Consider the following 24,550-nt stretch of genomic DNA (forward strand, 5'->3'; position numbering starts at 1 on the left):
ATTATGGGTATTAGCTTATGTCAGCATTAATATCGCTGTTAGTAATGGAGGGTGAAAATTTTCCCTGTTCGTGTACAAAGCTGAATTGTGCCGTCATTAGGGCTTATGTGGTAACGTCCACCGCTGGACCGTGGCGAGGATGTCCCGTGTGAAGAGGGGCTCACCCGAGGCGGGCGGTGGGGTCACAGCGCGTTGCGCCTGCAGCTGTGTCTCATTTTGGGACTGTTTTGTGCAGTTGGGGCAGTGCTCGTGTCGTGGTATCGGTGATTCGGCGATTCCACGCAGAACATTTTGAATACAAAAAGCAAACCTGTGAAATCCAAGTGGAAAGGCTCGACAGCAGTATTTATTTTATTGTTTTATAATGGTTTTGTTTTCTTTAGGAATCCTGTAAGCACTTTTTAATTGTTTTTAAGATGTAATTTTTTGTTCAGATCAAAATGTTATGACATTGTATGTCACAATTGTAAACTGAAACTGAACTTTTAAAGCAGATTCTAATAATATATATGGTCTTTTTTTATAAAATACATTTTATATGTATTATACATTTAACTAAAGGATACTGCAAGCACTTTAATTCCCAACACCCCTACCCTACTTTACTCATACTGCATAAAAATTGTTCAATTACCTTCACTGTTAAATGGAGATCCCACTGCGGTCTGGTTAAATCATCTTTTACTTATTCCTAACGTTTGCATATGGTGGTGTGTTCTTACAACACAGATCTACCAAATTTTGCTATAAGTTTGATTACATCATAATATAATATAATTGCGGTTAATAGTGGTCATCGTCTGTTTGATTAAGTCTTTGATTTTTCTGTACACTTCTGCCATATGTACAGAAATTGACAGTCACCACTGATAAGCTACTACTAAATATTGTAGAAAATGAGTTTTCCGTAAAATTGATTTGCAATGATTTTTGTTGTAAAAAGCGCTATGCAAATAAACTTGAATTGATTTCTTAATGACAGCTTTCCTAAAAATATATCCTATTCCTAAAATAAGAAATATCCCAATATATCGCCTTGCTGACAGTATCGCAACATATTGTAATGTGATGAGTTGTTCTTGAACGATTCGTTCATTTTGAACAAATCTTTAATGTGACTCGGGAAGAACGGGGAGTGATTCGTTCAGTCGCGCATGCTAGTGATGCGCGGGTCGTCTCATAACCTGCGGGTCCCTGCAGGTGACCCGCGGGTCGGGTTGGGGCGGGTTAAGAAATTGGCACTTTATTGTGGAGCGGGTTGGGGCGGGTCACTAAAAACAACATTTTTTTAAATCCATTTATGTTGCATGGAATTTAGTGTTGGAAATTTTGATTCTTTCAAGAGTTTCGTTGATGTTCAGTTCGTTCACCAAAATGATTCATTCACTGATTCGTTCAGTGACCATTTCTTCATATTACACAAATACGCCAGCAGTTGTCGAAAAAGAGTGTCTTATGTGTTATTTCTTAAGTCAACGAACGTATTTACTTGTGACAAAAACTGATTTGGCTTCATTAAAGTGTGTGCATGATCGCATTAAATAAATAGTCTAAATAAATTGTTCAGATTAACAAAGCACAAGGTTTTATCGGGGATTAAACGTGGAGTTATGTTCTGTATTGCAAATATGAAAACAAGCGTATGTGCACCTATAACTGCACTTTGTATCTGCTGATTGCTGATCGAGATTTACATGCTTGGCTCACTGACCCTGTATACTCTCATTCAATTCATTCACGAATGAGATGTATCAATTCATTCAACTCTTTCACCTACGAGAAGATCATATTCGTTCACTACATTCAACAAGTCACATGCTCCGTCACATCTTGAGTAACTCTTTTTGACTATGGAAGCATATGGGTAGCAATATTCCATTTGAGATGTAATATGCAAAACAGTGTTGGGAAGGTTACTTTGGAAATGTAATCAATTACAGATTACAAGTTACCCTATTTAAAATGTAATAGTAGTGTAACTTTTTAAATTACTTTAATAATGTAACTAATTACTTTTGAGTACTTTTTGATTACTTTTCTAAATTTCTAATGAATGTTTATTTGCAAGTGTTAATCATTTTCAAACATTAACACCATGCAGGTTTAACCTTACAGTAGTGCTCAATACTGTCAGACTTTCACCATCCTTCATCACTTGAATTAAGATGATCACATTTGAACACATCCACCACACAATCAGACTTTAGTATTGCCTTTTACTTTGAGATTCATCTGAAGTTCAATGCCAATTTAAAATCAAAAGAAATAGTTTATAGATACTGTTTCTGAACCCAAATATACTAAATAAACTACAGGAAACACTGCATCTAACAATGGTTTGGGGAAAAATAGTTAATAAAAAAAACACAATCATATACATCAACTCAAATATGGTTATCTAATAAGCATGTGTCTTATTCTGCGAACTAAACTCCTGAAACATTGATGTCTTTTTGAAACACTGCTGTATCTTTGTATATGATATGATGATAAAACTGCATGTCTGGGCCAAGGGCGGACTGGGAAAAAAATTAGGCTGGGAAATCTCACACTCATACACCAACAACAAATTCTGAAACATGGACAACCCTATTTTGTGTATGGACCTGACATGAAAAAGATTTAAATCCTTAGGTTGGGGGACATGCAAAATAATTAAGAGTTCTCTCCTGAACTGCACCTTCACTTCCATTATCCATCCATCCTCTTATGACTTTCATACTGAAGAATTTTATTTGACTTTTACCATGTTTTGTAAGTGCATTTTACTAGGGCTGCTCCGATCACGATCGGCCGATAATTAATGCGCATCTCGTCAGTAAAGCCGGTTCTCTAATCAGCTTTAAATTCCCTCAGGTGCGTGATTTCACATAGAGCAGCTGTTACTACACAGAGCCATTGTTAACTAAGAAGATGCGCAAATCCACGTTCATTTTCAGCGTTTATTTGCGCATCTTCTCAGTTAACAACGGCTCTGTGTAGTAACAGCTGCTCTATGTGAAATCACGCACCTGAGGGAATTTACCGCTGATTAGAGAACCGGCTTTACTGACAAGATGCGCATTAATGATAGGCCGATCTTGATCGGAGCAGCCCTACATTTTAGTTTTTTTGGCAAATTAATTATCACTTGTATTTATTTTTACTTGAAACCCTGAACAGAAGTGTCGCTTTTCTGCCCCAGCTGTGCTCTTCCACAGTCCACTCCACTCTCTCGAGTCTCACATTGATTACTCGGAGTCTGATCCAAACCGTTTGGCGGATGCGCGGAGAGCGCGCGAGCCCAACCATTGCCAGTCAAGACTAACCGATTCATGATTTATTAGAGATTAAATTATCGAATGGCGGATTCGGAAATACGTACATTCGGCGTGCAAATATAAAATAACAATATTAAAATAGCGGGCCAAATCGTCTTCCAGTCCACCGGGAATTGTCCTGGTTCTCCCGATGGCCAGTCAGCGCCTGGTATCCACAGACACGCAGAACATGCAGGATTCATAGATTGTCATTTTGCGGCTTAATATTCACAGACACTCCCATATCGCGTTTTGATTAAAGTGTACTGATCTACTTTTTGTTTATTCTTCCAAAATGTGGCATATTCTGTCCGCGTTAGGCTGAATTCCATTTTAATGACTGTTTTCGCATCGCGGAGATTATTGGCCGTATGTCTTAGTGCAATTTGGGAAAGAAATAAGCTGTAGCCTATGTGTATGTGTGTAAATATTCAAATGTAATCCCCTTTGTAATCGTTAAAATTTTCATAAGTAACTGTAATTTAATTACTCATTTTTTCTTAGTAACTGTAACTGATTACAGTTACATTTATTTTGTAATTAAATTGTCTTTTCCCCAATAAGTTATGTCAAAATAAAGGACAGGTAACGAATAACAAAAATGCATGTTGTTTTATTAAAGGAAAAAATATATTTATATTTAAAATATAAATTAAATTAATTAATTAATTAATTGCTACCCATATGCTTCCATATTTGACAGGATGAAACAGTTCACAGAGCTGTTCACGAGCTGCGCATGTGCTGCTAAAAGCGCCGCTCTCGCGCGCTGCTGTGGGAGGAACTTCAGTGAACGAGAAATGAGTCTTTTACTGTCTATGGTCAGTGGATTACGTAAACGAGAACGATTCGTTCACCTAAAAGATTTGTTCACGAATGTACCATCATAGTCCAATTACCTATAGCCTATATTGATAAGGTTACGATACGAAGGTATAAGTAGCAACGTAACTTCCATGATGTCCCCGATGCACGGGGCGGGTCAAGAAATTTTACTTAATTTGCGGGGTGGGCTGGGGCGGGCCAAATAATTTCATAAAAGCGGGACCCACGGGTTGGAAAAAAAACCCGACTCGCGCATCACTAGCGCACGCGCAATATTTTATAGGTTCTGTTCTGCTAGTAGTAATTCACCTGTGTCAGTCAATCCGGTCTTGAGCCGGAAAGAGAATTGATTAGTTCATCTTTCGGGTTGTTCGTTCTTTTGTCACATGACGGGACAACATTGGCTAGAGTAATTAGTTAATTGACAACTTTCCTTACAAATAGGTGTATCGTACTTTATAACTACTGGTTATGCTTTAAATTGTTCATATGATGGCGAAATCACTTTGATAGTTTTTTTTTTTTTACAGTGGATTCTAATCTTCAATGACCTTGTATGATTTGTCTGAGTTCACCCTTCAGATTAGACTTCAGAACTGTAGTGTTACTTGTTTAGGATTCAACATGTTATTTGCTTTTGTCATTATGTCCTTTTTGAGCAATCTTCTTGTACATATTAGACCAAAATGTCAAGTTTACCTAGGAAAAGCAATTATACCAGCAAACTCAAAATTAGATTAAAAATGAACAAACTAATCTGTACTTTGTATTGTAGGCTTGGATTATTATATAGCCTTGTCTTTTTGACTGTCTATCAGTAAATAAACACTAATTATTCAATAATTTATTTATAACAGGGCTTTATTTATAAAGTACCACAGATCCTGAAGAAACCGTAACAAAAACACAGTGACAGAAATAGCGTATGGGGCTGTCACATGATTAAGAAATGACTTGAACCCGAAGACTTTTCAGAGGTGAGCTAATCACAGACTGAAGACCCAGGTAAAAAAAAAAAACTTGAATTGGTCTCTTCTGTATCTTATAGCATCTTAGTTTTGTATTGTTTGTAGTGTGATCAACTAGACATGTTGGGGAAGTAACACGTAACATATTACATTTAGCTGAAATGAACGAAACTAGATTTCTTCATTTTGTTGAAAAAGACACAAAAGTCTGAGTCAGTAAAATGATCCGAACTTCCCATCACTAGTGTATTGCCAGATTCTCGGCAACACACAGCTCTACTCATTTTGGTTACACCATGTCAAATTGGTCACACTTGGTCATTACTCTTTTGGTATGGTCTGTTGCATTCAAACTGCACCAGAGTTTGTTTGGAAGTGGACGGAGACCCATCTTTTTAGTGATCTCTATCCACTTTTGCTTTTGGTGTGCGTACCAGAGTTTGGATGGCAGCATTTACACTCAAATGTACCATACTAACAGCAATCACACCAGGGTTTTTAAACTAACCAAACATTACAAGTGTGAGTGCACCCTTTAATGAATCGGATTAAAAAAAAAAAAAAAAAGGCACCAGACACCAACTCTTCAGATAATTTTAATTTGAGGCTGCTGGGGAGACAGACCAGAAAGCCTTCTAAACAGTTTAAGCAAACAGGGAAAACATGCCATATGAATAAAGTACTGAATTGAAGAGATCTCCTGCAAGTATTATGCAAAATGCCCATGACCATTTCATGGACCACGTCTCCAACCACATCCACGACCCCGTCCCCGATCACATCCCTGACCGCTTCCCGGTCCCTGACCTTGACCGCTCCCCTTTCCCTGACCTTGACCGCTACCCTGACCACTACCCTGTCCCTGACCGTGACCGCTACCCTGTCCCTGACCACTACCCTGTCCCTGACCACTACCCTGTCCCTGACCACTACCCTGACCGCTACCCTGTCCCTGACCGCTACCCTGTCCCTGACCTTGACCGCTACCCTGACCGCTACCTTGTCCCTGTCCCTGACCGCTACCCTGTCCCTGACCGCTACCCTGACCGCTACCCTGTCCCTGACCTTGACCGCTACCCTGTCCGCTACCCTGTCCCTGACCTTGACCGCTACCCTGTCCCTGACCGCTACCCTGTCCCTGACCTTGACCGCTACCCTGACCACTTCCCTGACCGCTACCTTGTCCCTGACCTTGACCGCTACCCTGTCCCTGACCCTGACCGCTACCCTGACCACTTCCCTGACCGCTACCTTGTCCCTGACCTTGACCGCTACCCTGTCCCTGACCGCTACCCTGACCACTTCCCTGACCGCTACCCTGTCCCTGACCTTGACCGCTACCCTGTCCCTGACCGCTACCCTGACCACTTCCCTGACCGCTACCCTGTCCCTGACCTTGACCGCTACCCTGTCCCTGACCGCTACCCTGACCACTTCCCTGTCCCTGACCTTGACCACTACCCTGACCACTTCCCTGACCGCTACCCTGTCCCTGACCACTACCCTGACCACTACCTTGTCCCTGACCTTGACCACTACCCTGACCACTTCCCTGACCATAACCACTTCCCTGACCAAAACCGCTTCCCTGACCTTGACCATAACCACTTCCCTGACCAAAACCGCTTCCCTGACCTTGACCATAACCACTTCCCTGACCAAAACCGCTTCCCTGACCTTGACCAAAACCGCTTCCCTGACCTTGACCAAAACCGCTTCCCTGACCTTGACCAAAACCGCTTCCCTGACCTTGACCAAAACCGCTTCCCTGACCTTGACCAAAACCGCTACCCTGACCTTGACCAAAACCGCTACCCTGACCGTAACCGCTACCCTGACCTTGACCATAACCGCTACCCTGACCTTGACCATAACCGCTACCCTGACCATAACCGCTACCCTGACCACTTCCCTGACCGTAACCGCTTCCCTGACCATAACCGCTACCCTGACCACTTCCCTGACCGTAACCGCTACCCTTACCTTGACCATATCCGCTACCCTGACCATAACCGCTACCCTGACCACTTCCCTGACCAGTTTCCGGACCACTTTCCTGATCACTTTCCGGACCACTTTCCTGATCACTTTCCGGACCACTTTCCTGATCACTTTGTTCACTACATGCATGGCCACAGGTGGTTGGGCAACACTTCTGTGTGGCAGGACACTGGCCATCATGGAAACAGAGGTCAGCACATTCTGGAACACGCTTCGGTTTGGGACACTGACCCGGCTTCACTGCATGGACACAGATAGCAACCATTAGTCTGTGTATATAGACTGTATGCCACGTCAAAATACAGCAACAAACATGAACAACAAATTTTACCTACAGCGTAAATTCTAATTACTCTTTTTGTAAAGCCATCCAAAGGGATTTAAAGGTGGGGTATGCATTTTCAAAAATGCTTTAGAAAGCAAAGTTGGGCAGAGTGGCAAAAACTTGTAGCCAATCAGCAGTAAGGGGCATGTCTACTCATGAATGGGGAGGAGAGATCACTCAGTGCATACAACTGACATTAGACGAGTGACAGATGTTGGATTAAAAATGAATAAGCCAGAGGAAGACATCTGCGGAACAAAAGAATGCTTAAGATAAGGCAAGTATGACCTTTGTAAATATTGGATCAGCTTTCCAGGGCTGGAGAGAACAAATAGCTATGCACCTGTGGGCAGAGCTATTAAAATAGAGGATTTTTTTAAATCTGCATTGGCTACCAGAAATAACTAATCCAATATTTAATTCAAACCTACTTTTGATAAAGGCAAAATCCCAAAACAATGACCAATACCTGTATAAGGAGCTGTACAGTAATTTCCACTTCCATTGCCGCAGCACTTCTCATCGTTGGGACAGTCAGAGTCACCGTTACAGGACCCATTAAACAAGCTTCCAGATGTTTGAGGGGGACACTCTCCTGGCTTTGCTGTTATACATACATGTCAAAGAGCATCACTGAGGGCACTTCCATTCACTTGGTGACATCAAGAAGTTTTTTCCAGGTTTTAAGTTCTACAATCAGCAAGGTTTTGGGAAGCCTTATCTAGCAAGTGTCTGAGAAAATAAGAGCATCGGATTGTGCTCTTCGTGATGTGGCAAACCAAAGCAGGGGTCAGATTCACAAATCTTAAACATAACTTATGATAAATTCCAAGACGTTCGTAAGAAGATTCTTAAGCGCAATGGAGTTCTCATGTTCTGAACACCTGAATTCTTGAATTATGAGTGAACATGTGAGGCACTGATAAACATCTTTTTGCACTTCCTGCTGATTACCCCTATAAATCATAAGCACAATTTATCGGAGTTTGACTAGTACTCAGCTTGCATTTTAATGCAGCGTTCTTGAACCGCTACTAATCCGGTCCATTCATGCGCTGATTACGGCCAAAGACTTTTGCATTTATAAACTTAAGCATTAAAGCTCCTATCTGACTCTTTTATAGTTGCTACGGAGTTTTGAAGTCAGCAAAACGGAGCATCACACATAGGCTAACCGTTACAAATCATGGTTTACATTAACGGTAACCGTGAGCTCTTCAGATAACTCATGCACATCCCGATTAAGGGTTAACTTGCGTAGCTAGTGTTATAGTAATGAACACATTTGAAATAACCCAATAAATTCATTAAAGTCTTACTGTTTGGGATTTAAGACAATTCTGGCACGGTCTTCATTTTGTGATGAAGAACTTGTACTCAAGTTTTGGCTCATGTTTGTTTGTTTTTAAATCTGAATACTTCAGTTTTAATAGTCTCTGCTTAAAGCTTACATTGAATTCAATGCATCACAGGTGTTTATTTTGTGGACCTTAGCATCCATCATTAAACTCGCTGGAAACAGGCTGCACACACGGGCTCGCAGTCAAAAGCAACATCATGCATGTCCTCCAGAGCAGTCTCGATCAGGAAAACGACCTCGTTGGGTCAGCATGACAATTAGAATCACTAGACCATAACCAGCCACTGGACACAAAAATCTGGTCCTGGAGGTACAGTGTGCTGCAGAGTTTAGCTCCAACCCTGACCAAAGTCACCTGCCTGTGATTTTCTAATTATCATAAACACATTGATTAGCATGCTCATGCGGGTTTGATTAGGGTTAGGTCTAAACTCAGTAGGAAAGTAGATCTCTAGGTCCAGATTTGAGGATCCCTGTACTAGAGCATCATTGGGGGAGGCCAGGAGTGAAACTTGTCAAATCAGGGACTACGCAAGGAGTCTTCAACATTAATACAAAACTTACATTGAACTGCGTCAAATCAAAAGGGTTTCAAAACCTAATACTCATCCCCAAACTGTTAGTTTTAAAAAGACCTTATTCCCTTATTTTTTGCATTTCTTTAACAAGTTAACGGATTCTCACCTGCAGTTTGTCCTTCAGTAACATCTGTTATGCTCAAGTATCCAGAAAGACAACATAAAACAGCAATCAACGAGCAGTACAATCGAGCTGTCATCATCCCAACCTGCGATCTCATAATGATCCCTACTAGAAAATGCACTGAATTGAGGTGTGGACAACAATGCACACAAATAATAATGTGGCTGCAATAGAAGTTGCTGTAAAAATTGGGTTTTAAAGAGCCAAGGAGATCAGGTCAACTCCAACCCTGATCAAACTCACCTGATCTGGGAGATCTTGATTAGCTTGTTCAGATGTGTTTGATTGAGGTTGGACCATATGAAGGCTGCAGTGCTTTCACGCCATGTCATAATAATTAAGGTAATCTAATTACAAGAGGATTGTGTGTTTCCATGGTAACACTATCAACTGCAAAATGAAGATGCAGTGGTCAGCAGGTACAGCGTCTACTGCCACATGAAACTCTGTGCTATCGTCTTATGAGCTACTGATAATGAAAACTGCTCAGAATTAAATACTGAGGTTGTTTCAAAAATGAGTGTGCTCTATAGCCTCAATGCATATATATATATAATTTTTTTTGGGAGATGAAGTGAAAACTCTGAGTATGTTAACCCTGAAATGAGGGGAAACTCTGGATTTTCCATTTCAGAATGGGAGGTTTGTCAAACCAGAGAAAGCAGGGTAACTCATGCCTGTTTCTGAAAAAGAGGTAACTTACTCAGAATCCGTTTCTGTGGTAACTTACTGTATGAACCTAACCTGGTTCCAGAGTTTCTTGCGGTCTCCTCCCAAAAGCGTAAGCGATGTTTAAATACCTCATTCACTCTGCTAAAATGCTTTTCTTACAGAGTACAAATATCTAAAAAATTCTGACGTTGAGATGCAGTTTCTATAGATACAATTTTTACAATTATATAAGGTATTTAGTTTCCTCGGGGGAAAACAAGTGCATTTAAGTGCATTTTACGTAACACGTAAAATTGTCTGCCGTAAGGTAAGGAAAATTATCTTAATTCAAACAGAAACAAGCATGTTTTGAATTTCTTATCCTACTGGCAGATAATTAGCAAAATAAGAAAAATGCATCTTGATTTAAGAATATTAAGATATTTTGACTGGAAACAGGACAAAAATTCTTAGAAAAGCATTTTTTTTTGCAGTGAACGTTCTTTGAACATATTTTCATCATGCAGACATGGTCAAAGTGACAAAAATGGTATCTCCTTTAATACGGGATCCCATAGACGATGAGTTTCCCATAGAGTTTTTTTTTTTTTTTTCTTTGCCGTGGGATGGGCTACCATCAAAATGAATATCAATTGAATTACTTAACCTTTTTATCTCTGAATAGTCTTGTTGGAAACTGAAATATTATTCAGTTATTATTCATAGTACAAAAATCATATATGTTGCACAAACAAGCACATCAATCAAATTAATACAAATAAACACATTATCTGGATAGACATGAGTATACACAAATAATTAAAAGACAAGTATGAACTGTAAGAAACTGGGACTTAGCTAGTTGAATATAGCATGATAATACTCGCCCTCAAAGGGCCTGTTTACACCTGGTCACTTCATGCTTTTTCTCTGATAGGATAGCAATCGAATCCTGAAAAGACTATGTGTAAATACCCTCCGAAACACTTTCTACATGGATTTAAATCCGATTGATCAAACCACTTCAGAAGGTGGTCTGGGGCGCATTCCACACAAAACTGGAAAAGCTAGTGTAAATACATCCGGCTGTTAAAAGCATAAATGTCAGTTTTACTCCTCCTAAAAATGTTAAAGGGTTAATATGATGCAATTTCAACTTTTGCTTTCTCTTTTGAGTGTTACAAAGAGATACCCAAAGAGATATACTTTATAAAAGTTAGGACTTGTCCGCGCCCTCCTAAAATGGCTCATGAACCCCCACACATGTCACGATGTGGGAAGATTTGCATGATGCCGCCCAAATGTTCACGCAAACAAAGAAGGTGTAACCTTTGATTCTCACTGTTGCCACCGGTGCCTTTAAAAGACAATGCATCCATTATAATGATACACATCTGATTTCTCTCAACTGTTTATTTTTCACACTTAACTAACAGTTTTTTCGAACACACTTTCCAAGATGGGTATTTTGACATATTTTGTGTGTATTTGTCAGTACAAAAGCAAGAGTTGTTTCTTTATAAACAGAGAAGAAGATTTAGAGAAGCACATTGTTTTGTTATGACTATACCCAAATAAAAGTAGACCCTTTGCAGTTTCATAGATCATCTTATTTTTATCTGTACAATCAAAAATGTCATATTTTTAGTTCTTTTCACGGTCATCAAGAAAATAGGAGACAGACCACACCAGAGCTGGCTTCGACCCCAGTGGGTTATTACAGTTTAAAATTAGTCAGAGCTAAGCATCTTTATATTTACAAGTAAATCTCCATATTATGCATCAGCTACTTTTTTTCCCTTATTTTTTGTACACTTATTTTTATGAACCAACATCTTCTTGCAAAACATGTATATAGTGCAAAGACACGTTTTGCCTTATAAAAACTTTAGTATGACTGAGTTTTAAAGCATGAAAAGTACAAAACAAAACCAATAGACAGAACAACCTTGGATGGGATCAAAAGATAAAAAAAAAAAAAATTAAAATTCTTTTTTAAAAATGGCCAATAAAAAAAAAAAATTGCCTAGAAATTTCCTCCACATATCTCACTCAGCTCTTTCATTAAGGGTTTCCATTGATCAGCAAATAGACTCGTTCCGAGTCTTAAAGGGATAGTTCACCCAAAAATGAAAATTCTGTCATCATTTACTTACCCTCATGTCGTTCCATACCTGTAGGAGTTGCTTCTTATGTTGAACTTAAAAGATATTTTGAAGATTGCTGGTAATCAAACAGTTGGTGGTTATTAGGGTGTTGTCATTATTATGGGTATTAGCTTATGTCAGCATTAATATCGCTGTTAGTAATGGAGGGTGAAAATTTTCCCTGTTCGTGTACAAAGCTGAATTGTGCCGTCATTAGGGCTTATGTGGTAACGTCCACCGCTGGACCGTGGCGAGGATGTCCCGTGTGAAGAGGGGCTCACCCGAGGCGGGCGGTGGGGTCACAGCGCGTTGCGCCTGCAGCTGTGTCTCATTTTGGGACTGTTTTGTGCAGTTGGGGCAGTGCTCGTGTCGTGGTATCGGTGATTCGGCGATTCCACGCAGAACATTTTGAATACAAAAAGCAAACCTGTGAAATCCAAGTGGAAAGGCTCGACAGCAGTATTTATTTTATTGTTTTATAATGGTTTTGTTTTCTTTAGGAATCCTGTAAGCACTTTTTAATTGTTTTTAAGATGTAATTTTTTGTTCAGATCAAAATGTTATGACATTGTATGTCACAATTGTAAACTGAAACTGAACTTTTAAAGCAGATTCTAATAATATATATGGTCTTTTTTTATAAAATACATTTTATATGTATTATACATTTAACTAAAGGATACTGCAAGCACTTTAATTCCCAACACCCCTACCCTACTTTACTCATACTGCATAAAAATTGTTCAATTACCTTCACTGTTAAATGGAGATCCCACTGCGGTCTGGTTAAATCATCTTTTACTTATTCCTAACGTTTGCATATGGTGGTGTGTTCTTACAACACAGATCTACCAAATTTTGCTATAAGTTTGATTACATCATAATATAATATAATTGCGGTTAATAGTGGTCATCGTCTGTTTGATTAAGTCTTTGATTTTTCTGTACACTTCTGCCATATGTACAGAAATTGACAGTCACCACTGATAAGCTACTACTAAATATTGTAGAAAATGAGTTTTCCGTAAAATTGATTTGCAATGATTTTTGTTGTAAAAAGCGCTATGCAAATAAACTTGAATTGATTTCTTAATGACAGCTTTCCTAAAAATATATCCTATTCCTAAAATAAGAAATATCCCAATATATCGCCTTGCTGACAGTATCGCAACATATTGTATTGTGATGAGTTGTTCTTGAACGATTCGTTCATTTTGAACAAATCTTTAATGTGACTCGGGAAGAACGGGGAGTGATTCGTTCAGTCGCGCATGCTAGTGATGCGCGGGTCGTCTCATAACCTGCGGGTCCCTGCAGGTGACCCGCGGGTCGGGTTGGGGCGGGTTAAGAAATTGGCACTTTATTGCGGAGCGGGTTGGGGCGGGTCACTAAAAACAACATTTTTTTAAATCCATTTATGTTGCATGGAATTTAGTGTTGGAAATTTTGATTCTTTCAAGAGTTTCGTTGATGTTCAGTTCGTTCACCAAAATGATTCATTCACTGATTCGTTCAGTGACCATTTCTTCATATTACACAAATACGCCAGCAGTTGTCGAAAAAGAGTGTCTTATGTGTTATTTCTTAAGTCAACGAACGTATTTACTTGTGACAAAAACTGATTTGGCTTCATTAAAGTGTGTGCATGATCGCATTAAATAAATAGTCTAAATAAATTGTTCAGATTAACAAAGCACAAGGTTTTATCGGGGATTAAACGTGGAGTTATGTTCTGTATTGCAAATATGAAAACAAGCGTATGTGCACCTATAACTGCACTTTGTATCTGCTGATTGCTGATCGAGATTTACATGCTTGGCTCACTGACCCTGTATACTCTCATTCAATTCATTCACGAATGAGATGTATCAGTTCATTCAACTCTTTCACCTACGAGAAGATCATATTCGTTCACTACATTCAACAAGTCACATGCTCCGTCACATCTTGAGTAACTCTTTTTGACTATGGAAGCATATGGGTAGCAATATTCAATTTGAGATGTAATATGCAAAACAGTGTTGGGAAGGTTACTTTGGAAATGTAATCAATTACAGATTACAAGTTACCCTATTTAAAATGTAATAGTAGTGTAACTTTTTAAATTACTTTAATAATGTAACTAATTACTTTTGAGTACTTTTTGATTACTTTTCTAAATTTCTAATGAATGTTTATTTGCAAGTGTTAATCATTTTCAAACATTAACACCATGCAGGTTTAACCTTACAGTAGTGCTCAATACTGTCAGACGTTCACCATCCTTCATCACTTGAATTAAGATGATCACATTTGAACACATCCACCACACAATCAGACTTTAGTATTGCCTTTTACTTTGAGATTCATCTGAAGTTCAATGCCAATTTAAAATCAAAAGAAATAGTTTATAGATACTGTTTCTGAACCCAAATATTTGCATAACTACAGGAAACACTGCATCTAACAATGGTTTGGGGAAAAATAGTTAATAAAAAAAACACAATCATATACATCAACTCAAATATGGTTATCTAATAAGCATGTGTCTTATTCTGCGAACTAAACTCCTGAAACATTGATGTCTTTTTGAAACACTGCTGTATCTTTGTATATGATATGATGATAAAACTGCATGTCTGCGCCAAGGGCGGACTGGGAAAAAAATTAGGCTGGGAAATCTCACACTCATACACCAACAACAAATTCTGAAACATGGACAACCCTATTTTGTGTATGGACCTGACATGAAAAAGATTTAAATCCTTAGGTTGGGGGACATGCAAAATAATTAAGAGTTCTCTCCTGAACTGCACCTTCACTTCCATTATCCATCCATCCTCTTATGACTTTCATACTGAAGAATTTTATTTGACTTTTACCATGTTTTGTAAGTGCATTTTACTAGGGCTGCTCCGATCACGATCGGCCGATAATTAATGCGCATCTCGTCAGTAAAGCCGGTTCTCTAATCAGCTTTAAATTCCCTCAGGTGCGTGATTTCACATAGAGCAGCTGTTACTACACAGAGCCATTGTTAACTAAGAAGATGCGCAAATCCACGTTCATTTTCAGCGTTTATTTGCGCATCTTCTCAGTTAACAACGGCTCTGTGTAGTAACAGCTGCTCTATGTGAAATCACGCACCTGAGGGAATTTACCGCTGATTAGAGAACCGGCTTTACTGACAAGATGCGCATTAATGATAGGCCGATCTTGATCGGAGCAGCCCTACATTTTAGTTTTTTTGGCAAATTAATTATCACTTGTATTTATTTTTACTTGAAACCCTGAACAGAAGTGTCGCTTTTCTGCCCCAGCTGTGCTCTTCCACAGTCCACTCCACTCTCTCGAGTCTCACATTGATTACTCGGAGTCTGATCCAAACCGTTTGGCGGATGCGCGGAGAGCGCGCGAGCCCAACCATTGCCAGTCAAGACTAACCGATTCATGATTTATTAGAGATTAAATTATCGAATGGCGGATTCGGAAATACGTACATTCGGCGTGCAAATATAAAATAACAATATTAAAATAGCGGGCCAAATCGTCTTCCAGTCCACCGGGAATTGTCCTGGTTCTCCCGATGGCCAGTCAGCGCCTGGTATCCACAGACACGCAGAACATGCAGGATTCATAGATTGTCATTTTGCGGCTTAATATTCACAGACACTCCCATATCGCGTTTTGATTAAAGTGTACTGATCTACTTTTTGTTTATTCTTCCAAAATGTGGCATATTCTGTCCGCGTTAGGCTGAATTCCATTTTAATGACTGTTTTCGCATCGCGGAGATTATTGGCCGTATGTCTTAGTGCAATTTGGGAAAGAAATAAGCTGTAGCCTATGTGTATGTGTGTAAATATTCAAATGTAATCCCCTTTGTAATCGTTAAAATTTTCATAAGTAACTGTAATTTAATTACTCATTTTTTCTTAGTAACTGTAACTGATTACAGTTACATTTATTTTGTAATTAAATTATGTCTTTTCCCCAATAAGTTATGTCAAAATAAAGGACAGGTAACGAATAACAAAAATGCATGTTGTTTTATTAAAGGAAAAAATATATTTATATTTAAAATATAAATTAAATTAATTAATTAATTAATTGCTACCCATATGCTTCCATATTTGACAGGATGAAACAGTTCACAGAGCTGTTCACGAGCTGCGCATGTGCTGCTAAAAGCGCCGCTCTCGCGCGCTGCTGTGGGAGGAACTTCAGTGAACGAGAAATGAGTCTTTTACTGTCTATGGTCAGTGGATTACGTAAACGAGAACGATTCGTTCACCTAAAAGATTTGTTCACGAATGTACCATCATAGTCCAATTACCTATAGCCTATATTGATAAGGTTACGATACGAAGGTATAAGTAGCAACGTAACTTCCATGATGTCCCCGATGCACGGGGTGGGTCAAGAAATTTTACTTAATTTGCGGGGTGGGCTAGGGCGGGCCGGGCTAGGGCGGGCCAAATAATTTCATAAAAGCAGGATCCACGGGTTGGAAAAAAAACCCGACTCGCGCATCACTAGCGCACGCGCAATATTTTATAGGTTCTGTTCTGCTAGTAGTAATTCACCTGTGTCAGTCAATCCGGTCTTGAGCCGGAAAGAGAATTGATTAGTTCATAGTTCGGGTCTATCGGGTCTTTGACTCATTCCTTAATCACGTGACATACCCATACGTTAAACCAATGCTGTATTGAGCCGGAAAGAGAATTGATTAGTTCATCTTTCAGGTTGTTCGTTCTTTTGTCACATGACGGGACAACATTGGCTAGAGTAATTAGTTAATTGACAACTTTACAAATAGGTGTATCGTACTTTATAACTACTGGTTATGCTTTAAATTGTTCATATGATGGCGAAATCACTTTGATAGTTTTTTTTTTTTTTACAGTGGATTCTAATCTTCAATGACCTTGTATGATTTGTCTGAGTTCACCCTTCAGATTAGACTTCAGAACTGTAGTGTTACTTGTTTAGGATTCAACATGTTATTTGCTTTTGTCATTATGTCCTTTTTGAGCAATCTTCTTGTACATATTAGACCAAAATGTCAAGTTTACCTAGGAAAAGCAATTATACCAGCAAACTCAAAATTAGATTAAAAATGAACAAACTAATCTGTACTTTGTATTGTAGGCTTGGATTATTATATAGCCTTGTCTTTTTGACTGTCTATCAGTAAATAAACACTAATTATTCAATAATTTATTTATAACAGGGCTTTATTTATAAAGTACCACAGATCCTGAAGAAACCGTAACAAAAACACAGTGACAGAAATAGCGTAAGGGGCTGTCACATGATTAAGAAATGACTTGAACCCGAAGACTTTTCAGAGGTGAGCTAATCACAGACTGAAGACCCAGGTAAAAAAAAAAACTTGAATTGGTCTCTTCTGTATCTTATAGCATCTTAGTTTTGTATTGTTTGTAGTGTGATCAACTAGACATGTTGGGGAAGTAACACGTAACATATTACATTTAGCTGAAATGAACGAAACTAGATTTCTTCATTTTGTTGAAAAAGACAAAAGTCTGAGTCAGTAAAATGATCCGAACTTCCCATCACTATTGTATTGCCAGATTCTCGGCAACACACAGCTCTACTCATTTTGGTTACACCATGTCAAATTGGTCACACTTGGTCATTACTCTTTTGGTATGGTCTGTTGCATTCAAACTGCACCAGAGTTTGTTTGGAAGTGGACGGAGACCCATCTTTTTAGTGATCTCTATCCACTTTTGCTTTTGGTGTGCGTACCAGAGTTTGGATGGCAGCATTTACACTCAAATGTACCATACTAACAGCAATCACACCAGGGTTTTTAAACTAACCAAACATTACAAGTGTGAGTGCACCCTTTAATGAATCGGATTAAAAAAAAAAAAAAGGCACCAGACACCAACTCTTCAGATAATTTTAATTTGAGGCTGCTGGGGAGACAGACCAGAAAGCCTTCTAAACAGTTTAAGCAAACAGGGAAAACATGCCATATGAATAAAGTACTGAATTGAAGAGATCTCCTGCAAGTATTATGCAAAATGCCCATGACCATTTCATGGACCACGTCTCCAACCACATCCACGACCCCGTCCCCGATCACATCCCTGACCGCTTCCCGGTCCCTGACCTTGACCGCTCCCCTTTCCCTGACCTTGACCGCTACCCTGACCGCTACCCTGTCCCTGACCGTGACCGCTACCCTGTCCCTGACCACTACCCTGTCCCTGACCACTACCCTGTCCCTGACCACTACCCTGACCGCTACCCTGTCCCTGACCTTGACCGCTACCCTGACCGCTACCTTGTCCCTGTCCGCTACCCTGTCCCTGACCGCTACCCTGACCGCTACCCTGTCCCTGACCTTGACCGCTACCCTGTCCGCTACCCTGTCCCTGACCTTGACCGCTACCCTGTCCCTGACCGCTACCCTGTCCCTGACCTTGACCGCTACCCTGACCACTTCCCTGACCGCTACCTTGTCCCTGACCTTGACCGCTACCCTGTCCCTGACCACTACCCTGACCGCTACCCTGTCCCTGACCGCTACCCTGACCACTTCCCTGACCGCTACCTTGTCCCTGACCTTGACCGCTACCCTGTCCCTGACCGCTACCCTGACCACTTCCCTGACCGCTACCCTGTCCCTGACCTTGACCGCTACCCTGTCCCTGACCGCTACCCTGACCACTTCCCTGTCCCTGACCTTGACCACTACCCTGACCACTTCCCTGACCGCTACCCTGTCCCTGACCACTACCCTGACCACTACCTTGTCCCTGACCTTGACCGCTACCCTGACCACTTCCCTGACCATAACCACTTCCCTGACCAAAACCGCTTCCCTGACCTTGACCATAACCACTTCCCTGACCAAAACCGCTTCCCTGACCTTGACCAAAACCGCTTCCCTGACCTTGACCAAAACCGCTTCCCTGACCTTGACCAAAACCGCTTCCCTGACCTTGACCAAAACCGCTTCCCTGACCTTGACCAAAACCGCTTCCCTGACCTTGACCATAACCGCTACCCTGACCTTGACCATAACCGCTACCCTGACCTTGACCATAACCGCTACCCTGACCTTGACCATAACCACTTCCCTGACCATAACCGCTACCCTGACCACTTCCCTGACCGTAACCGCTTCCCTGACCATAACCGCTTCCCTGACCATAACCGCTACCCTGACCATAACCGCTACCCTGACCATAACCGCTACCCTGACCACTTCCCTGACCGTAACCGCTACCCTTACCTTGACCATATCCGCTTCCCTGACCATAACCGCTACCCTGACCACTTCCCTGACCAGTTTCCGGACCACTTTCCTGATCACTTTCCGGACCACTTTCCTGATCACTTTCCGGACCACTTTCCTGATCACTTTGTTCACTACATGCATGGCCACAGGTGGTTGGGCAACACTTCTGTGTGGCAGGACACTGGCCATCATGGAAACAGAGGTCAGCACATTCTGGAACACGCTTCGGTTTGGGACACTGACCCGGCTTCACTGCATGGACACAGATAGCAACCATTAGTCTGTGTATATAGACTGTATGCCACGTCAAAATACAGCAACAAACATGAACAACAAATTTTACCTACAGCGTAAATTCTAATTACTCTTTTTGTAAAGCCATCCAAAGGGATTTAAAGGTGGGGTATGCATTTTCAAAAATGCTTTAGAAAGCAAAGTTGGGCAGAGTGGCAAAAACTTGTAGCCAATCAGCAGTAAGGGGCATGTCTACTCATGAATGGGGAGGAGAGATCACTCAGTGCATACAACTGACATTAGACGAGTGACAGATGTTGGATTAAAAATGAATAAGCCAGAGGAAGACATCTGCGGAACAAAAGAATGCTTAAGATAAGGCAAGTATGACCTTTGTAAATATTGGATCAGCTTTCCAGGGCTGGAGAGAACAAATAGCTATGCACCTGTGGGCAGAGCTATTAAAATAGAGGATTTTTTTAAATCTGCATTGGCTACCAGAAATAACTAATCCAATATTTAATTCAAACCTACTTTTGATAAAGGCAAAATCCCAAAACAATGACCAATACCTGTATAAGGAGCTGTACAGTAATTTCCACTTCCATTGCCGCAGCACTTCTCATCGTTGGGACAGTCAGAGTCACCGTTACAGGACCCATTAAACAAGCTTCCAGATGTTTGAGGGGGACACTCTCCTGGCTTTGCTGTTATACATACATGTCAAAGAGCATCACTGAGGGCACTTCCATTCACTTGGTGACATCAAGAAGTTTTTTCCAGGTTTTAAGTTCTACAATCAGCAAGGTTTTGGGAAGCCTTATCTAGCAAGTGTCTGAGAAAATAAGAGCATCGGATTGTGCTCTTCGTGATGTGGCAAACCAAAGCAGGGGTCAGATTCACAAATCTTAAACATAACTTATGATAAATTCCAAGACGTTCGTAAGAAGATTCTTAAGCGCAATGGAGTTCTCATGTTCTGAACACCTGAATTCTTGAATTATGAGTGAACATGTGAGGCACTGATAAACATCTTTTTGCACTTCCTGCTGATTACCCCTATAAATCATAAGCACAATTTATCGGAGTTTGACTAGTACTCAGCTTGCATTTTAATGCAGCGTTCTTGAACCGCTACTAATCCGGTCCATTCATGCGCTGATTACGGCCAAAGACTTTTGCATTTATAAACTTAAGCATTAAAGCTCCTATCTGACTCTTTTATAGTTGCTACGGAGTTTTGAAGTCAGCAAAACGGAGCATCACACATAGGCTAACCGTTACAAATCATGGTTTACATTAACGGTAACCGTGAGCTCTTCAGATAACTCATGCACATCCCGATTAAGGGTTAACTTGCGTAGCTAGTGTTATAGTAATGAACACATTTGAAATAACCCAATAAATTCATTAAAGTCTTACTGTTTGGGATTTAAGACAATTCTGGCACGGTCTTCATTTTGTGATGAAGAACTTGTACTCAAGTTTTGGCTCATGTTTGTTTGTTTTTAAATCTGAATACTTCAGTTTTAATAGTCTCTGCTTAAAGCTTACATTGAATTCAATGCATCACAGGTGTTTATTTTGTGGACCTTAGCATCCATCATTAAACTCGCTGGAAACAGGCTGCACACACAGGCTCACAGTCAAAAGCAACATCATGCATGTCCTCCAGAGCAGTCTCGATCAGGAAAACGACCTCGTTGGGTCAGCATGACAATTAGAATCACTAGACCATAACCAGCCACTGGACACAAAAATCTGGTCCTGGAGGTACAGTGTGCTGCAGAGTTTAGCTCCAACCCTGACCAAAGTCACCTGCCTGTGATTTTCTAATTATCATAAACACATTGATTAGCATGCTCATGCGGGTTTGATTAGGGTTAGGTCTAAACTCAGTAGGAAAGTAGATCTCTAGGTCCAGATTTGAGGATCCCTGTACTAGAGCATCATTGGGGGAGGCCAGGAGTGAAACTTGTCAAATCAGGGACTACGCAAGGAGTCTTCAACATTAATACAAAACTTACATTGAACTGCGTCAAATCAAAAGGGTTTCAAAACCTAATACTCATCCCCAAACTGTTAGTTTTAAAAAGACCTTATTCCCTTATTTTTTGCATTTCTTTAACAAGTTAACGGATTCTCACCTGCAGTTTGTCCTTCAGTAACATCTGTTATGCTCAAGTATCCAGAAAGACAACATAAAACAGCAATCAACGAGCAGTACAATCGAGCTGTCATCATCCCAACCTGCGATCTCATAATGATCCCTACTAGAAAATGCACTGAATTGAGGTGTGGACAACAATGCACACAAATAATAATGTGGCTGCAATAGAAGTTGCTGTAAAAATTGGGTTTTAAAGAGCCAAGGAGATCAGGTCAACTCCAACCCTGATCAAACTCACCTGATCTGGGAGATCTTGATTAGCTTGTTCAGATGTGTTTGATTGAGGTTGGACCATATGAAGGCTGCAGTGCTTTCACGCCATGTCATAATAATTAAGGTAATCTAATTACAAGAGGATTGTGTGTTTCCATGGTAACACTATCAACTGCAAAATGAAGATGCAGTGGTCAGCAGGTACAGCGTCTACTGCCACATGAAACTCTGTGCTATCGTCTTATGAGCTACTGATAATGAAAACTGCTCAGAATTAAATACTGAGGTTGTTTCAAAAATGAGTGTGCTCTATAGCCTCAATGCATATATATATATAATTTTTTTTGGGAGATGAAGTGAAAACTCTGAGTATGTTAACCCTGAAATGAGGGGAAACTCTGGATTTTCCATTTCAGAATGGGAGGTTTGTCAAACCAGAGAAAGCAGGGTAACTCATGCCTGTTTCTGAAAAAGAGGTAACTTACTCAGAATCCGTTTCTGTGGTAACTTACTGTATGAACCTAACCTGGTTCCAGAGTTTCTTGCGGTCTCCTCCCAAAAGCGTAAGCGATGTTTAAATACCTCATTCACTCTGCTAAAATGCTTTTCTTACAGAGTACAAATATCTAAAAAATTCTGACGTTGAGATGCAGTTTCTATAGATACAATTTTTACAATTATATAAGGTATTTAGTTTCCTCGGGGGAAAACAAGTGCATTTAAGTGCATTTTACGTAACACGTAAAATTGTCTGCCGTAAGGTAAGGAAAATTATCTTAATTCAAACAGAAACAAGCATGTTTTGAATTTCTTATCCTACTGGCAGATAATTAGCAAAATAAGAAAAATGCATCTTGATTTAAGAATATTAAGATATTTTGACTGGAAACAGGACAAAAATTCTTAGAAAAGCATTTTTTTTTGCAGTGAACGTTCTTTGAACATATTTTCATCATGCAGACATGGTCAAAGTGACAAAAATGGTATCTCCTTTAATACGGGATCCCATAGACGATGAGTTTCCCATAGAGTTTTTTTTTTTTTTTTCTTTGCCGTGGGATGGGCTACCATCAAAATGAATATCAATTGAATTACTTAACCTTTTTATCTCTGAATAGTCTTGTTGGAAACTGAAATATTATTCAGTTATTATTCATAGTACAAAAATCATATATGTTGCACAAACAAGCACATCAATCAAATTAATACAAATAAACACATTATCTGGATAGACATGAGTATACACAAATAATTAAAAGACAAGTATGAACTGTAAGAAACTGGGACTTAGCTAGTTGAATATAGCATGATAATACTCGCCCTCAAAGGGCCTGTTTACACCTGGTCACTTCATGCTTTTTCTCTGATAGGATAGCAATCGAATCCTGAAAAGACTATGTGTAAATACCCTCCGAAACACTTTCTACATGGATTTAAATCCGATTGATCAAACCACTTCAGAAGGTGGTCTGGGGCGCATTCCACACAAAACTGGAAAAGCTAGTGTAAATACATCCGGCTGTTAAAAGCATAAATGTCAGTTTTACTCCTCCTAAAAATGTTAAAGGGTTAATATGATGCAATTTCAACTATTGCTTTCTCTTTTGAGTGTTACAAAGAGATACCCAAAGAGATATACTTTATAAAAGTTAGGACTTGTCCGCGCCCTCCTAAAATGGCTCATGAACCCCCACACATGTCACGATGTGGGAAGATTTGCATGATGCCGCCCAAATGTTCACGCAAACAAAGAAGGTGTAACCTTTGATTCTCACTGTTGCCACCGGTGCCTTTAAAAGACAATGCATCCATTATAATGATACACATCTGATTTCTCTCAACTGTTTATTTTTCACACTTAACTAACAGTTTTTTCGAACACACTTTCCAAGATGGGTATTTTGACATATTTTGTGTGTATTTGTCAGTACAAAAGCAAGAGTTGTTTCTTTATAAACAGAGAAGAAGATTTAGAGAAGCACATTGTTTTGTTATGACTATACCCAAATAAAAGTAGACCCTTTGCAGTTTCATAGATCATCTTATTTTTATCTGTACAATCAAAAATGTCATATTTTTAGTTCTTTTCACGGTCATCAAGAAAATAGGAGACAGACCACACCAGAGCTGGCTTCGACCCCAGTGGGTTATTACAGTTTAAAATTAGTCAGAGCTAAGCATCTTTATATTTACAAGTAAATCTCCATATTATGCATCAGCTACTTTTTTTCCCTTATTTTTTGTACACTTATTTTTATGAACCAACATCTTCTTGCAAAACATGTATATAGTGCAAAGACACGTTTTGCCTTATAAAAACTTTAGTATGACTGAGTTTTAAAGCATGAAAAGTACAAAACAAAACCAATAGACAGAACAACCTTGGATGGGATCAAA

General features: G+C 39.8%; 2 protein-coding genes across 2 annotated transcripts; both read right to left on the reverse strand.

The window, feature by feature from the left end:
• Positions 1 to 1,756: 1,756 nt before the first annotated feature.
• LOC132133324 (WAP four-disulfide core domain protein 5-like) lies at positions 1,757 to 9,642 on the reverse strand. The gene is made up of 4 exons (XM_059546115.1): positions 9,463 to 9,642; positions 7,888 to 8,022; positions 7,076 to 7,333; positions 1,757 to 1,773 (listed from the first exon to the last, which is right to left on the reverse strand). Exons 1-4 carry the CDS (start codon positions 9,575 to 9,577, stop codon positions 1,757 to 1,759), a joined length of 525 nt encoding a protein of 174 aa, XP_059402098.1. The 5' UTR covers positions 9,578 to 9,642.
• Positions 9,643 to 12,195: 2,553 nt separating this feature from the next.
• Positions 12,196 to 22,097, reverse strand: LOC132133325 (WAP four-disulfide core domain protein 5-like). Its single transcript, XM_059546116.1, has 4 exons — positions 21,918 to 22,097; positions 20,343 to 20,477; positions 19,531 to 19,788; positions 12,196 to 12,236 (listed from the first exon to the last, which is right to left on the reverse strand). Exons 1-4 carry the CDS (start codon positions 22,030 to 22,032, stop codon positions 12,196 to 12,198), a joined length of 549 nt encoding a protein of 182 aa, XP_059402099.1. The 5' UTR covers positions 22,033 to 22,097.
• Between the last annotated feature and the right edge of the window lie 2,453 nt (positions 22,098 to 24,550).

The sequence above is a fragment of the Carassius carassius genome, chromosome 50 (assembly GCF_963082965.1).
Source record: "Carassius carassius chromosome 50, fCarCar2.1, whole genome shotgun sequence".
Taxonomy (NCBI): domain Eukaryota; kingdom Metazoa; phylum Chordata; class Actinopteri; order Cypriniformes; family Cyprinidae; genus Carassius; species Carassius carassius.